Consider the following 16,876-nt stretch of genomic DNA (forward strand, 5'->3'; position numbering starts at 1 on the left):
ACCTCGCTTTCAGTGGCAAGTTTTGCTGATCTTGGTTTTTTAAATGTCGAACAAAGATGTAAACAACAGGCTGAATCATGTACACAAAATATTTTATGACAAGTGTCCAAGTTATATGAAGGATAATTGTGCCAAATGTAACGAAGTTCACTCATATGGCAGTAGATCCAACTTAAAATTTTATGTCCCACATAATGGTGGTTTTACAGCAGCTTCTTTTCATTTTAATGGTATACGGGATTGGAACATGCTTCCAAATAACATCAAAGACACAGAATCAAAGTATGTTTTTAAGAAATTAGTCAAAACTCACCTCTTAAATGAGATGGAGAAGTTTGAAAAGTCTGTCTTTTTGTATTCATAATTTGTATGTATTAGATAAATATAAGTGCGCTTTCTAAGAATACGCACAATTTTTATATAGTTGCTTTGGTAATTTTTAAATATTCCTTAACTATTTGTATAATTGTGTGGTATATTATATAATTATGTGATACTGATAGTAGTTTATTTGTGATGAATGTCATATATTAATTTAATTCATCTGAGTATATGATATAATATTATATAATACTGTTCGCTAAATCATTAAATGCCAACTTTAATACCTTAGACATGGACCCCGTTGGAAATAAGCTTTTGTACTTGTGCAAATCTTTACGGGTTATCCTGTGCAATGTCATTTATTATGTTAAACTTTATTTGGTAAAACATTATTTGGTAATAAATTAGATAGCTTTATCATTAACACCAGAAGTAATACTTGTTTAGTATTATAGTAGATTTAGTATTATGTATTTCATGTTAAACTTTCTGTGATATAACTTATTAGGACTCTAAATATCATGCAAATATAATATGTGATATATCTGATATTGATGTGAAATGTACTGTTATTGACATAATGCACGAATAAAACTACTACTACTATTGCGCTTACTTTCAAACTTTTTTACTTTTTGAATGTAACTATCTAAGTCTTTGTGCTGTTTGTTTATTTCCGACAGTGTTTGGCTATCAAACTCGCGGCTCCTCTCAATGTCACGCACATTACTCTCGAGATCAATGATCTTTGTCTCCATGCTCTGGATCCGTATATTTATATTGTTTACACTAGTTTGAATGGAATCCAGCCGAGCGAGTTTACTGTCCATGCTGTCTAATATGTTTATAAGCATTGAAACTAGGTCATTATTTATTGTACCTGGTGAATTTGATGTTGTTTGTCCACTCTGTGGCACCCCGGGGGGTAGCGTTCCCCAGGCCGGGTACGGCCTTGCCGCCATGTTTAAGCTCTGCGGTCCCGGGCTGCAGTACTGTGCCTGTGGAGTTTGAGGGTTTGGATATTGACTAAACTGGCTGGTCGTAATCCCAGTGTTATTGTTATTGCCACTGTTTTGACCTTTGTCAGTGTCCATTGTTTGTCTTTGTTTTCTTTCTCGCCGTTTACTTGGAGTTTGTTTGTCTTCTCCCGGTGAAGCTTTTGACTTTTTTCGTTTTCTAGTCATTAAGACTACTTCATATTAATCCAAAATATTGAACGCGTTGTTTTGTATATTGTCACGTTGGAAAATAAGTAACCTCCAATGTAATCGAGTAATCATTTCATTAGAGTAAATAATCGAGAACCGACACTCATCACTCACATCTTGTAAACTTGGAGATTTTCATTAACAGCACATGTTTAGGCACGTGCTTCAGTTATTTTGTTCATAAAACACATAAAAATGATACAATATACATATAAAATTATTGACATGTTCATTTAAGTAATATATTGCATTATGAAATATTTTGATTTACTGAACTCATGAAGGTGATGTATTTGCTTATTATGTCTCCCCCTCTCTGGGGGAGACATATTGTTTTTGCCCTGTCCGTCAGTCCGGTAGTCCGTCAGTCCGTCAGTCCGTCCGTACGTCACACTTCGTTTCCGATCGATAACTGGAAAACCGCATGACCTAGGATCACCAAACTTGGTAGGGAGGTTGGTCGTGAGGTGTAGAGGATCCCTATTGTTTTTGGGGTCACTAGGTCAAAGGTCAAGGTCGCGGCGACCCCCAATATAAAAAACATTTCTGCTCAAAATCTTGAGAACGGTTTGACCTAGGTTCACCAAACTTGGTAGGGAGGTTGGTCATGAGGTGTAGAAGATCCCTATTGTTTTTGGGGTCACTAGGTCAAAGGTCAAGGTCGCGGCGACCCCCAATGTAAAAAACATTTCCGCTCAATATCTTGAGAATGGTTTGACCTAGGTTCACCAAACTTGGTAGGGAGGTTGATCATGAGGTTTAGAAAACTCCTATATTTTGGGGGGTCACAAGGTCAAAGGTCAACGTCGCTGTGACCTCTAATGTAAAAAAATATTTCCGTGCAATATCAGGAGAATGCTTTGATCTAGTTCGAAATTTATTTTAATTTTGGTTGTTTAGTTTTGTAATATGTATGCATTGAATCACCTAAAACCATGGCCGTCTTTTATTTTTGTATAAGGAATTTAAGACTACTTTTGTGTATGAAGATTATTTGGATTTATTACCTAAAAGCTTACGACTATTTTTCTGCAGACTTAGACTTTCTGCACACCCGTTAAGGATTCAAATTCATAATCGTAATCGTATACAACGTGAAGAAAGATATCGTTTATGCTGTAACTCAAGAGATATAGAAGACCAATTTCATTTTATTTGTATGTGTACACGTTTGGAAACTATAAGAAAGAAATACATAAAACGGTATTATTATTTACGTCCGTCTGTATTTAAGTTCATCGAACTGTTAAACACAAGAAATAAACAAGAACTTATAAAACTATCCTTATTTGTCAAACAAGCTCTGAGTATTAGAAGATCAACTTTAAATATTGACTTATAATTATAATAGTTTAGTTCATCCTCACCTGATTTGATTTTTTTAATGTAATTATGATTCTATTTCATATTATGTATAACCTATGTCATACCATGTGTTTGTTTATTTATTATTCATATGTGGTTAAGAAGATGATGTACCTTGTACAAGTCTTAATAAAATATCTGTTCTGTTCTGTTCTTGAATCTTGAATAATGTAAACTTTATAGCTAGTTTTGTGGTATACTTGATAGAGGTGATTATTTCAACCTATTGGCTATTTTTGGACGGTATTGCAAGTACCGTTCATAGGTACCATGCTACATTTCGACAAGCGTGCATCAATTGGTTCCCGCATTCAAAGCTGAATACAACAGCAAGCGTAAACTATACCCAGCATTATACACCGTCAAATCACTCAGAAATAGTTTTTATGTACGCGAACTGGGAGTAAGATTACACTATTATTAATAGTCCCAGACGCGAAGCGAGATATCTGATATTCTGAACACGCATTGTAATTTGTATAGGTAATGAAAGTTAAAGACGAAATCTTATTCAGAATAGAAAACTGGTCATACAACTGCTGTTTCAATTTTGTTCAAACTCGGGAGTAACATATGCATTCAAAAAAGAAGAATGAATACGCACTTCTTTTCTCACCTTGATCATGCTCATTTATGACCTTTAATAATTAACCCCGAAATTTCAGAACGAAATAGATTTGTTATTTATTATTTTATCACGGTCATAAAGAATACATATTGTATAAAATTGATAAAATGATTATAATTCTTCAATCTATCTTTAAGCTTTAGTTTATGGAAAGTTAATTTTGTACAAAATTAATTTAAGTTCGTCGTTCGATTTTCGTTCAGTAGTAATCGTATTCGTACATCCATGTTGTTATGATGTTTGTGAACGGTTTGAGAAAGCAGACTGACGAAATCGTATTTTAGTCTAAAGTAAGTATCGTTATATGAGGTGGCTCATTATAAACCCATTACTTGGTCAAACATATGTAGCCGACCGGTTTATAATACCATTAAAGACGGTATTACATGATTTAGATACGTTAACTGCAATAACAAAGGAAGTAGGCAAGTTGCCGTGTGAAGAAAGCAGGTCAAGAATGTGCTATATACTATTGAGTAAATGCCGTTTTGTTTACAGTCTAAAGTAGATCTGGATTGAAATTGTGTTTAAGCTGTCTTTAACAAATGTTTACATCAGTGTTTGTGATATTTTTAATATGCTGTTGTTGCAGGTTTCTTTGTAAGATATGCTAACTTGTACATTAGTCTAAAATAATAGACGTGTTATGCACCAGTCAATTGTAACCATGGCCCCCAAGGTCCAGGGAATAGCGGGGACCTTGACTTTCGGTCCAGTCAACCCCGGGTAAAAGCCCCGTCCTGCGGGGAAGAACTGATGGTAAAAAAAAACCGGCCAAATACCCCCGCACCCCAGACACTATATAAGGCCCAATCTCCGCTTAATTTGGCACTAAGACAAAACCACCGCGGTCACCCGGCCCTGCGGGGCCACCTGGATAGTAAAAACACGGCCCTTTTCACCGGCTATCCCCGGTATATCCACGGACCTGGGGGGGGGGTGCGTGGTTACAATTGACTGGTGCGGTTATACAGGATTCTTCCAATCCCTAATGTCTAAACATGTTTGTGCAAAAACGGGTGTGTTTGAAAAATATTTTAAATTGAAATAAGTGAAGTATTTTATGGTTGAAATTGATCATAAAGGTTTATATTCATATTTAACCATGTAAGAGAACAATTATTATACACAAAACAAGCATTTAATGCATTAAAACACATTGTTTACCTTTTCAATAAAATGAAAGTTGACTGACACAAAACAATTATGCCAAGCGGAACAACTTGATCCAATCGTAATAACTCGGCCACAAGTTTCGAGACAGACCTCGTAAATGCATTCGTCACAACTCGGCCAAAATGTTCCGATTGTTTTAAAATTGCCCTGAAGCCTTGCAGGTGCCCTTCATGTACATATGATCATATCGTTATGTTTTGACAGAATGAAATGAAGAAAACATGTCAAACTCATAATTATTCATTGGATATTTATTTTTTTGTGTACAGAACTAATATAAAATAACGTTTTTTGGTAATATTTCTTGTTTTTATTATATGTTGTGATGCAATATGCTTTAACCAGTAATAGTAGTAGGTTTATTCGGTAAAAAGACATGAACATTACATGGCACGTCATAATGCAGACAAATTATAACATATTAGGAATCCCGATCGAAATAACTACCCACTTTTCGTACATAACTTGTACATATACTAAAATAAAACACATTGTCTTATTTGCATAATTTTGACGTATTACATGTGGAAACCCTTGAGTAGGCTGTAGGCATTAACATTTTGTATGAAGTCAGAACTATCCCTTTGTCAACTTCTTTGATACACATTTTGGAGACAAGCTTGCCTGAACTTAAATAACAAATTCAGATACACAGTGGTCGAAACTATGACATACGATTAGGGTCTTTATTGCCGATGCAGCATCATGCTAATGTAAAATAAGCTGATGCTGCATCGGTAAAGCCCATGTAGCATCGACAGGCTGAAGCAGCATCGGCAGAGCATCATGCTGCATCGGCAAAATAATAATTTAGCATCCGCACTTTATGGTTTATCCAAATTTATTGCAATCAGCGCATGCAGACCATTAGAAACTCATTAATACAAATTTAAAGAGGATATAAAACTGTTTTGGTACAATAAATTCATTTGACGCGTGTTTATTTCTAAATTCGTAGGTTAAAAGGGCCATAGTTCCATCATTTTTCATAAAAAAATATTGTGCTTATAAATTGTAATAAATTCCTTTATAAACCATACCATTAAAATGTAAAATACTTATTTGCAGATTCCCTACATCAAAGTAGCCTTTGAAAAAATCAAGTGGGCCATACCTAAGTTATTTGAAAGTCAAAATATTGTGGTATACTGCAGCAGCCCAGATGGCATTTGGTGATAGCAATGATTTTATCTTGCCAAGGTTTATTGTGGCACCAATTTCAGCAAATCAAAAGTTGGATGCTCTCTACCATCAAGAGACATTCGGAAGACTGAGGACAAGACAGTTCACATTCTCAAAACACAAAAGTCCTGGTAACAGTTGTTTGAGTGTGCGTGAAATGCAAAGGCTCATCGGGCAAGCAATTGTTCATGGGCTGCCATTGTCTCCTCCAGGTGGCTCGCCATTCACCACAGAAAACAAGGGTGTGTGTCTCCGGTATAATCGTTCAGGTATGTAATCTTTCATACATTTCTTAAAATGCATTTTACCTTCAATACATGTAGCACTCTTGTCTGGATATGTGACCACCAACTCACAGGCTTTGAATCAAACCCATGTCGCCTTGTTTTGAAGCTTAAACCGTTCCAAGGAAGTGTGTACCTTCATCCCTTTCAAACACCATGAAGTACATATGACCATAACTTCTTTTAGATTTACATATACTGCTTTCTGTTCAGTAAATGTAAATTACGCAGGTTATTTTTTATTTCCTTTTATCTATGCAGGTTGAAGCTCAGCACATAATGACAAGGTATACAATGTGGATGTGACCATTATGCTTCATGCTGTAGACAGAGATATGGGAGGGCAGGAGACGTACTGATGTCGTGCATAAATGATGTCGTTGCCAACACCCACAACTCATTCACATCACCTTTTACACCAACATTAAATATACAGGTAATTAAAGGTTTTTAGCAGGCTCAAAATCATTCTAAACACATTTTCTGCATTGATGGAGCTACTATATTGTATCTGCTATAGCCATCAGTTCACCCCTGCCAAGTCATACCTTTAATTTCCATTCAACTAAAATAAATATATTTGTTTACATGAAATATCATTAAAATGGCGCAGTACTAAATTAACAAATCAAAATACATTTCAACTAACTACTATGTACACAAACTGTTCAAGATTAAAATTTAATAATAGTATGTGTGAACATTTGCAGATAATCTGAGCTAAAGAGACCCAAGAGAGCATCAAGGTCGTCAACCTACTGCAGACTGGAGTTACATTTGGCTTATGTCCCAAGGCTGACTGTTTCCATGGAACTCATTTTGCTTCCTTACCCGTCCTACATTTTGATCAACTGACAGCAGATCAATTGCATCTTAAATAAAACTGTTCTGACATCTGACAGCAGCTTCGTCAAAATAGAACTGAACCGCTTGGAATGAAACCAACTTTAGTCATAAACACACATTTTTAATGTGTGCTTGGACATTTAGTAGTGAACAGTTTAGTTCTTAACATTATCAAAATAAGCTATTTTAACATTTTGAACATTCAATTCTCTGCCTATCCTTCATGAACATTTTTTATGCCTAGAAATATCTTTATATGAACAATCAAATTAAATAACAGCTTCTCACAACATGATATTTTGTTAAGTTTTAGAAAACATACTCAAAGACACTTCAGTAATGAAATTGCTTTTGAAAAAACTAGGGATGGCAACGAGTAGTAAAATTAATACTCGAGTACTCGGACGATCGTTCGATCGAGTACTCGGGTACTCGATTACTCGGAAAAATTGAATATGTGTTCGCAAAGACAAGATTGTGTATACATGTATCGTTAATGACGTATATTGTGCGTTGGTCGTATTATTGGTTATTTTCACCTTTAAAGTAAACTTTCATTACGTAATTTAACAAAAAATGATATAAACAGAAAACAAATGTTGTTTCAGGCTTTTAATTTGTCATATTCGTTTCATTTTATACAAGTATGCACTGCAGAAATGAACAACAATCAGAATTACAATGAACGAAAATTATTAGCACACATAAAAATAGTGAACGAAATTCAATACGAAGTTCAGTTGTTTACTCTACCAATCATTTATTTTAAATGATAGTTTTTCGTACTGTGTAATTGTTGTTTACCTCATTAATATTCATAATTCTTGATTCAAAATATCAACCAATCAATTGTGATAATCATTGCAATTTTTTTTAAAATACGCCCATTAAGAAATCAGTTCTCGTAACGGTCGATACTCTTTCGCTCATTAGCGTCCATTGTTTGGTTAAATTGTTTGGTGAAAGGTCTCTAATTGGTATACAATAGAATTGTGTAGGTGAAAGTACCGCTATCAAAACTTCGCTAATTGACATCAGTGCTAATTTGAAATAGGGGTCCTTTGTTGACAGTTTGCAACTACCACAACAACTGTCAACTAATTGATTGAGGTCAATTGTGTACACAGCTGGGGATTAGAGGGACCGTAAATTATCCTCTTGGCAACTAACCAGATCTGATATTTTGTCTGTAAATCGTGTATTTGGTGATTTTTATAGATTTTAAAAAAAAATCCGAGTACTCGGTTACTCGTTGCCATCTCTAGAAAAAACGTTTCATTAGTTTACAGTATGAAATAAATAGGTATTTCACCAGCAAAGAGAACCTCGTAACCTGAAAATACATGAAATTTAACTTCAATAACATTATTTCTAAAAACAGGAAATATTCACTATTACTATGTGTTTTGAAATTTGTTTGTACAAATCGCTGCAAGTATATCAACTTATATTGTTCTTTCAATTGTATCATGTATATTTAATTGTTTGCACATAACTAAACCACAAATGATTAAGTTTTGATCTCATTTTATGTTTCTCTTGTCTAATACAAATGTTACTCAATAGATTTTTATGATGGGTATACTTTCTAGTTTTTCATGTAGTATGTGATAATTGTCAGCTGCATCATTTCATTCAGGTAAATCTGTATCTAAATTTCTTTGCAAGCCATCGACCCATTCTTTGCCTCAAATGTAATGATACATGTATATTTTATGTGGTTGCAGTCAGAACAGGTATTAATATTTATGAACCCGATAGTCAGTACACGAAGTGCTCAAGGTGAGCTATTGTGATCGCCCTGTGTCTGTCATCAACAATTTGAGTGTTAACACTCTAGAGGGCACAATTTACGCACAATCTTAATGAAACTTGGTCAGAATGTTACCCTCAATAAAATCTTGGACGAGTTCGATATTGGGTCATCTAGGGTTAAAAACAAATCACCAGTTCAAATTGAAGGAAAAGCTTGTTAACACTATAGAGGTCACATGTATGACTGTATCTTCAGGAATCTTGGTCAGAATGTTAATATTAATAATTTCTAGGTCAAGTTCGAATCTGGTTCATGTGCAGTCAAAAACTAGGTCACCAGGTCAAATTGAAGGAAAAGCTTGTTAACACACTAGAGGTCACATTTATAACTGTATCTTAATGAAAGTTGGTCAGAATGTTTATATTAATAATCTTAAAGTCAAGGTAAAATCTGGGTCATGTGCGGTCAAAATTTAGGTTACCAGGCCAAATCATAGGAAAAGCTTGTTAGCACTCTAGAGGTCACATTAATGACTGTATGTTCATGAAACTTAATAAGAAAGTATATATTGTTAGCTTTAGGCCAAGTTCGAATCTGGGTCACGTGTGTTCAAAAACAAGATCACCAGGTCAAATTTAAGGAAAAGTTTGTTAACACTGTAGAGGTCACATTTAGAATTGTATATTCATGAAAGTTGCTCAAAATGTTTATATCAATAATCTCTAAGTCAAGTTTGAATACGGGTCATGTGAGGTCAAAACTAGGTCATTAGGTCAAATCATAGAAAAAGCTTATTAGCACTCTAGAGGTCACGATATGACTGTATGTTCAGTAAAAACTAGGTCACCAGGTCAAATAATAGGAAAAGCAAGTTAACACTCTAGAGGCCACATTTATGAGCATATGTTCATGGAACTTGATCAGAATGTTATTCTTGCTGATCTTTAGGTAGAGATTGAAACTGGGTTATCAGAGGTCAGAAACCAGGCCACTAGGGTCAAATCATAGAAAAACTCTATAGTGTAAACACTGTAGAGGTTACATTCTCTCTTTGATCACCATGAGACTATGTCAGAATGTTTGTTTTTATGAAGTCTATGTCACACTTGAATTGGATCAGTTGAGCGATATAGGGCCTTCAGGGCCCTCTTGTTGAAAATAAAATTTTCATTTGCTCAATTGCTATGGTAATTTTTTTTAAGTTTCAAAAAATCAATCTTGTGATATAGCTTTCGTGTTGCATCCACCATGACCCCAAGCCTTACCTTTTCTTAAACATCTGAATATTCAAGTAAAGACTACTAAATATCATGATTTTCTGTTTTGTCAATTCACAAAAAATTAACAGACAAGGGCTGATATCCAAATGGTACTCATTGTGTACTGCCAGAAATGAATAATTTTATGTCAATAACTTGAGCACACCTCACCTGTCAACAGTCATTAATTCTTTAATAATTACTTTATTGTTGACATACATTCAAGTAAGCCTTCCATTCAACTGCAAATAATCTAATAAACTCTGGTATGATTGTTGTTTGTTAAAAATTTCTCTTTTCTAGCTGTTGTGAATTGACTCATTTTCTATCCGATATAGATCAATAAACAAACACCAGAGTTCAATTGAGATTTTAGTTTCTTAAAATGCTTCAACAAACCTTTTCACATTAGGGCCTTCTGACAGAGGCTAGAGCACTGTCAAAACATTTTGGAAACCCGTTTGTCATTGTTTGATGAAACGTGTCGCCTTATCTGCCTTTGGTAATGCAACGAAGGAGGGGCTCCTTGAGCGGCATAGACTGTTCAGTATTTTATTTACAATGATGTAGTGAAAGAAAAGTTATCTTTGATTTAAGTCTTCATTTTAAACAAATGAAGTAGCATAAATTACGTTATTTATCACTGTGATATACACACACTGTAAATTATGCTTTGTGTGAATTTGTTAATGTGGTTTTACAAATTGAACTGGTCTGTGGTTGTTGAGGCATTTGTATCACAGTGGTCTATGTGTTTGCCTGTTATGTTTTGAATTGTTTTGGAAATCATTTTTCCAATAAATTCATAAAGGTATGCACTTCTATATTTCTTGGTTTATTTTATTATATTATAAAGACGAACATCTTTCCAGATGAATGTATGATGTTTGGTTCAAATCCCTATTACATATATTTACACTTCCGAATGTTACATTGATGTTGCCAGCATTCAGCAGTACCGTCCCTCAGCACTTTCAGTGCTTTGATTTCCTTCGGTAGTAGTCCACAAGTTTATTATTGAATATGACCCATTGGCACTCACCACTACTAAGATAAGTTCTAGGTATACGAATATAAGAAAACTGTATAACTATGATTGTTATCGTTTCAATAGATAGGTACTTAAATCTGTAAATGGCAGATTATTACAGTAACGGACTTCACATGTCGGCCTTTGGCGTACTGTAGGCAAGGTTGTGGAATACCCAAAAGTCTGTATCCGCTGGTAAGCGGTGATCCATATGTACATATTACCGTCATTTTTAATCAATAGAAGACTGATATTGAACAAATAAAAGTTGGTACAGGAAACGTACACTCCCAGTGAGTGTTGTCATCCCCGAAGCCCCAGCGTTGACCCTGAGTCGAACCGAGGGTGGTCGTAGCCGTCCCATGCGCCAACCACCCAAACAAATATGTTACATTAGTAATAGTTACATGTTATTGTTGATTTAATGACTTTATGTAATATCCGCGAAGCTTTCTAAATGATTAAATTAGAATTCTTCCGCGGCGGTCACATTCGCCGGGACATGAATGTTAACACTTAAATGATATCTTCAAATCATATCCATCCAGTAAAATGTAACATAAAGTACTTCGAATAAACATGAGCATAATACAAACTTATTTTATTAAACAAAAATTTTCTTCAGAATTTAGTTTCAAATTTTATTTTTAAAATAAATATATAAAACATTAAAATATATGACAAGTGAACAAAAACGAAATACAGATCTGAAGCAGATAAAATAGCATTGACAATTAAAGAATTATAGTTATTTATAGTTATCAAATATCCTATCATGTTATGAACACATCATTATAGTGAAATTTTAGGCAAAAACGTATGTTTTATTAAAAAAAAGTAAAATGTGGCTGAATGTATCATACAACATCTTTATGATAACAATTACATTACAAATATTGAACTAAATATTTAATACATATAGTATGACGCGCTGAATAATAAGATTTGTCCATTTTGGTCTAGCCCCGCCCCGGTGTGCCTGGAATCTGTAGAAATTAATAAACATTGTACTTATTGTTTGTCATGTCCAGTTTATTTTAAACTGGCTTTTCGCGACGACACTTACCGTGAAAAAAACCATTTCCGTACACTTTAAACGAGAAAAAAATACCCAATCTTGTTAATAGTTGGATTTTTTCAGGTTACCTATTCGTAAAAAATAAAAAAAATAAAAAAATAAAACAAAACAAATAATTTACCATTGGACGTTTTCTCTGTGTGCAGAAGTCACATTCCTGTCCGCAGACCTCACAAACGTCGGAATTACGCAGCACTTCCGGTACGTAGAATGATGTCACGTGGTCGGCTAAAGCATAAGAGGTTTATATTGCGATTTTAATTGTCAAGTCTGGAATAATAACAGAGCACAGCATTAGTAAACTAGTAAAAAGGAAGCTCTTCCAATGAAATAAACAAATTTTCTGTTTATTTCTAATTATTTTATTGGTATTTTAATGTATTATTTTACATCTAAATACTTCCTTTTTGAAATCTCATTTGCTACGCTGTAAGAAGTGGGACGCTCTTCACGTAAAGTTTTGGTCGCAGATGACGTAGCTGTCAATTCTACGCCGGCTCTTAGAGAAAAAAAATCTCCAAGAGTTTTTTTTTCTACATTTGGAGATTTTTTTTCCACATTATTATTATTTACTCGTGTTTCAGTGCGAAAAGTTTATGAACATTACTAAATGAACTTTTATTAATGCATCGAATTTCCAAATAGTAACAGTCAATGCACGATTGTATTTTTAAATTGAACTGGGCATGAATACATGACCAAATTACACTGGTCTCCATTTACTGAATGAATAATATTTAAGGGCAAAACCAATGTGGATAAACACATATTTTCCAAGTTAAAGAGTTCATGATACATGGGTATTCATTTTACATCACTGACACATATCAGTCTGATTCGCTTTGAGAAAAGTACGTTGTCCAGATGAGGTGTGAATACCACACTTGAATGTTGACAAATTTTATGGCGCGGTGGGGTAATATTTGTTAATCTTTGTGTGAATTATCCGGAAAGTTCGTATCACAAAGTCGTAAAAGTTTCAGTAGCGGGTTCAGGAATTTATAACTCACAATTCATTGAAAAATACTTTAATACAACATATAAAGTGGATGTGATTTATTCTTTATCATACCAGTATCTATGTACGATCTGGTTAGCTGTATTGTTTTGTTTTCATGCATTTGCTGTAACAGTATTGTTCTGTTTTCATGCTTGATTTACTGCCCCTGTTCGTGCATTATACTTTCGTGTATGTCTTCATCCAGCATCAGTCAAACCGTTACAAACATGGCCTTTTTATTAATTGTGGATATATATCATCCACCTTAAATACGAATTAGTTAGTCAGAAGGCCTTAGTGTTTCGGTATTCTCGTTTGGTACATGCACTCTCTCTGCCAAACTGTATGCATTCGTCTTGGTTTCTGTTAGCAATGTTAGTCCTCATTTCAGGCGATATTCACCCAAACCCCGGCCCATCCGAAAGTAATCTATCTGCAAAAACATCTTCTTCATCATATGCTCATAGTCTTAATAATGGGTTAAGCTTTATAAATATATATATATATATATATATATATATATATATATATATATATATATATATATATATATATATATATATATATATATAATATATATATATATATATATATATATATATATATATAATATATATATATATATATATATATATATATATTATATATATATATATATATATATATATATATATATATATATATATATATATATATATATATATATATATATATATATATATATATATATATGTATATGTATATATATATATATATATATATATATATATATATATATATATATGATGTATTGATTTTCACGGTAACATGGTTATCTGATCGAGTTCCTGACTACGATTTAATAATTCCAAATTTCTCCCTACCATTTCGTTGCGATCGTGTCGGTAGAATTGGGGGCGATGTAGCCATATACATTAGACAAGGAATCCATGCTTTGATTCGACAAGACCTGAGCATAAATGGTCTAGAAGCTCTATGGCTTGAACTCAAAGTCAATAATCGTAAATTACTTGTTGGTGGTTTTTATAGACCACCATATGCTAACAATAACTATTGGCTTCTGCTCGAGCAGAGTATAGACCAGGCTTTTAACGAAAATTGTGCAAACATTGTAGTAGCCGGTGACTTTAATATAGATGTACAATCGTCTGTCTCAAACAAAATATCTCGGTTTATAACGTCATATAACGCTCACCAACTGATTGACTCACCAACCCACTTCACCGAAAGGTCATGCTCAATTATTGATCTTATATTTGTAAAAACACAAAATAATATTATTACAAGTTTTGTTGCTGACCCATTTATACCTGATCTTACAAGATATCATTGTCCTGTTGTTTGTGTTTTAAACTTCGACAAACCTAAAGTGACCTGTTGTAAACGTCGTGTTTGGTTATATGATAATGGTAATTATGATGACTACAGAGACAAATTGGCGATGAAGGACTGGAGTTTAATAAACAATGATGATTTTGACTATGTTGCCGATGAAATTGCTAAAACCATTTTATCGTGTGCTTCAGAGACTATCCCAAATAAAATAGCAACAATTAGGCCACACGATATTTCATGGATGAACAATGATATCAGAAAGCTTATAAGAAAACGTACCAGACTACACAAACATGCAATACGCCTCAATACCAATGAAGCCTGGAGTAATTTCAAAAAAGCAAGAAATGATGTGACCAAAATTATTCGAAAATCAAAAGCAGACCACAATACCAAATAAGTAGATATATTAAATTCAACAAACGTTTCAACAAAGGTATGGTTTAAAACTGCCAAGCAAATCACAAATAGAAACACGTCAAACCATATTCCCACCTTGTCTGATAACAACATTAAAGCTTCAACAGATGTCCAAAAAGCAACTTTGTTAAATAACTTCTTTTGTTCACAATCCTCTCTTGACAATTCACAGTATCCACTTCCTGATATTATTACTGTGACTGGAAGCTCTCTTGAGAACACTATTGTTTCTGAACAGGATGTGAAGGATGCTATTAGTGGTATGGATCCTTCAAAGGCTAGTGGCCCAGATCTCATAAATCCTAGACTCATCTGTGAGGGAGCATGTGTTCTGTGGCTCCATTGTCTACTTTTTTCTCCTCCCCCTTTCAAGCGCCTTGGAAACTTGCAAATGTTACTCCTTTATTCAAATGTCTGATCCTTCAATCTCATTACTCCGCATCAGTCTGGCTTTATCAAAGGGGATTCTACAGTAAATCAACTTACGTTCCTTTATAAAGAAATATGTCAAGCTCTTGATGAGGGGAAGGAGGTGAGGGCGATTTTTTTGCGATATATCTAAGGCTTTTGATCAAGTCTGGCATAGAGGCTAATTCTCAAACTGTCTTCTTTCAGCATCAGAGGGAATGTTCTCAACTGGTTAACATCATATCTTTCCGGCAGGAAACAAAGAGTCGTTGTCTCAAATTCTTCCTCATCTTGGTCAGACGTGCTTGCGGGAGTGCCTCAAGGCTCTATTCTCGGCCCTCTTCTTTTTCTCATTTATATAAACGACACCGTTGATGATATTGAAGCTAACGTTCGTTAATTTGCAGATGATACTAGCCTGTACATTGTGGTCGAGACACCTGAAGCTTCAGCTGCTGTAATCAATGCTGATCTTCAGAAACTATCTATTTGGTCAACTAAATGGCTTGTCATTTTCAATCCTTCCAAAACATAATCAATTATTTTCTCTAGGAAACGTGATAGAGGGAATCATCCCCTTTGTTTATGCACAATACTCTAATTTAAAGTGTTCGTTCTCACAAACATCTTGGTCTCTGCCTTTATGATGATGCTAAATAGAAAGATCATATCACTTCCGTTCTCGACAAAACTTGGAAGAGTTGGGTATCATGCGTTCCCTTAAATTCATGATTTCCTGTACATGCCTTGAAAAATGTAAATAAGCTTTATAAGACCCCTTTTGGAGTATGGGGACGTTGTCTGGGACAACTGTAGTGCTAACTTACAGATTGAACTCGAGGCAATTCAGACCGAAGCAGCGAGGATTGTTACCGGGGCCACTAAACTGTGTAACATACAGGGTCTTATGGCTGATTTGAAGTGGGACGCCCTTGCAATTAGAAGAAAAAAACATAGGCTTATTCTTTTTTATAAGATGAGTAAAGGTATGACACCCGAATATCTATCGTTGATTCTTACCCAGTCTCAGGTCAGATATCCACTTAGAAACTCTGTCCCCTACCAGTTTGTTGCACCTATGCGTCATCATTTCTTCCTGCTACAGTCCGAGATTGGAACTCCCTTCCAATAGCAACAAGACACTCGGAAACAGCCCACTCTTTTAAAAACAACTTCAAACACACTCCACAAAACCACCTCCACTTTACAATGTCGGTTCGCGCCGCATCCAAATCATGCATTGTCGTCTAGGACTTTGGTGTAGTTCGCTTAACCATGATCTTCACAGAAAAAAAATATCATTGACTCCCCTTTATTTACGTGCACCGCAATTGAAGATGCGTCACATTCCCTCATGATATGCCCTTTATACTCCACCCAGAGACAGCGATGTTTCAAAGACCTTCCATGTGCACCAACTATTCATAGTTTACTTTTCAATGACGATCGCTTAACTTTTGAACAAAACAAGGACATATTTCTGGTTGTGCAGAGGTTTATATCAAGTTCAAGGAGATTCGATGCTTGTTTGAATGGTGTTCGGTGTCGGGGGCGGTGTGTCATGCATGTGATGATAA

General features: G+C 34.6%; 1 protein-coding gene and 1 long non-coding RNA gene across 4 annotated transcripts in view; one reads left to right on the forward strand and one right to left on the reverse strand.

Annotated features, from left to right (window-relative positions):
- The first annotated feature begins 3,741 nt into the window (after positions 1–3,741).
- On the forward strand, positions 3,742–10,392 carry LOC128226360 (uncharacterized). 2 transcript variants are annotated; one of them, XR_008259680.1, is made up of 4 exons: positions 3,742–3,815; positions 6,096–6,152; positions 6,429–6,603; positions 6,878–10,392. It is a non-coding gene; the product is annotated as an uncharacterized LOC128226360 (long non-coding RNA). The 2 variants fall into 2 exon arrangements; XR_008259679.1 differs by having other exon boundaries at positions 3,771–3,815; positions 5,770–6,152.
- Positions 10,393–11,689: 1,297 nt separating this feature from the next.
- Positions 11,690–16,876, reverse strand: part of LOC128228398 (CD109 antigen-like) — a 130,341-nt gene continuing 125,154 nt past the window's right edge. For both annotated transcript variants that reach the window (XM_052939699.1, XM_052939698.1), the window contains exons 35-36: positions 12,258–12,364; positions 11,690–12,044 (exon numbers count right to left, since the gene is read on the reverse strand). In XM_052939699.1, the coding sequence (XP_052795659.1) occupies positions 12,018–12,044; positions 12,258–12,364 (134 nt within the window). In that variant the 3' untranslated portion in view covers positions 11,690–12,017. The remainder of the gene's footprint in view (positions 12,045–12,257; positions 12,365–16,876) is intronic.

The sequence above is a fragment of the Mya arenaria genome, chromosome 3 (assembly GCF_026914265.1).
Source record: "Mya arenaria isolate MELC-2E11 chromosome 3, ASM2691426v1".
In the NCBI taxonomy this organism is placed as follows: domain Eukaryota; kingdom Metazoa; phylum Mollusca; class Bivalvia; order Myida; family Myidae; genus Mya; species Mya arenaria.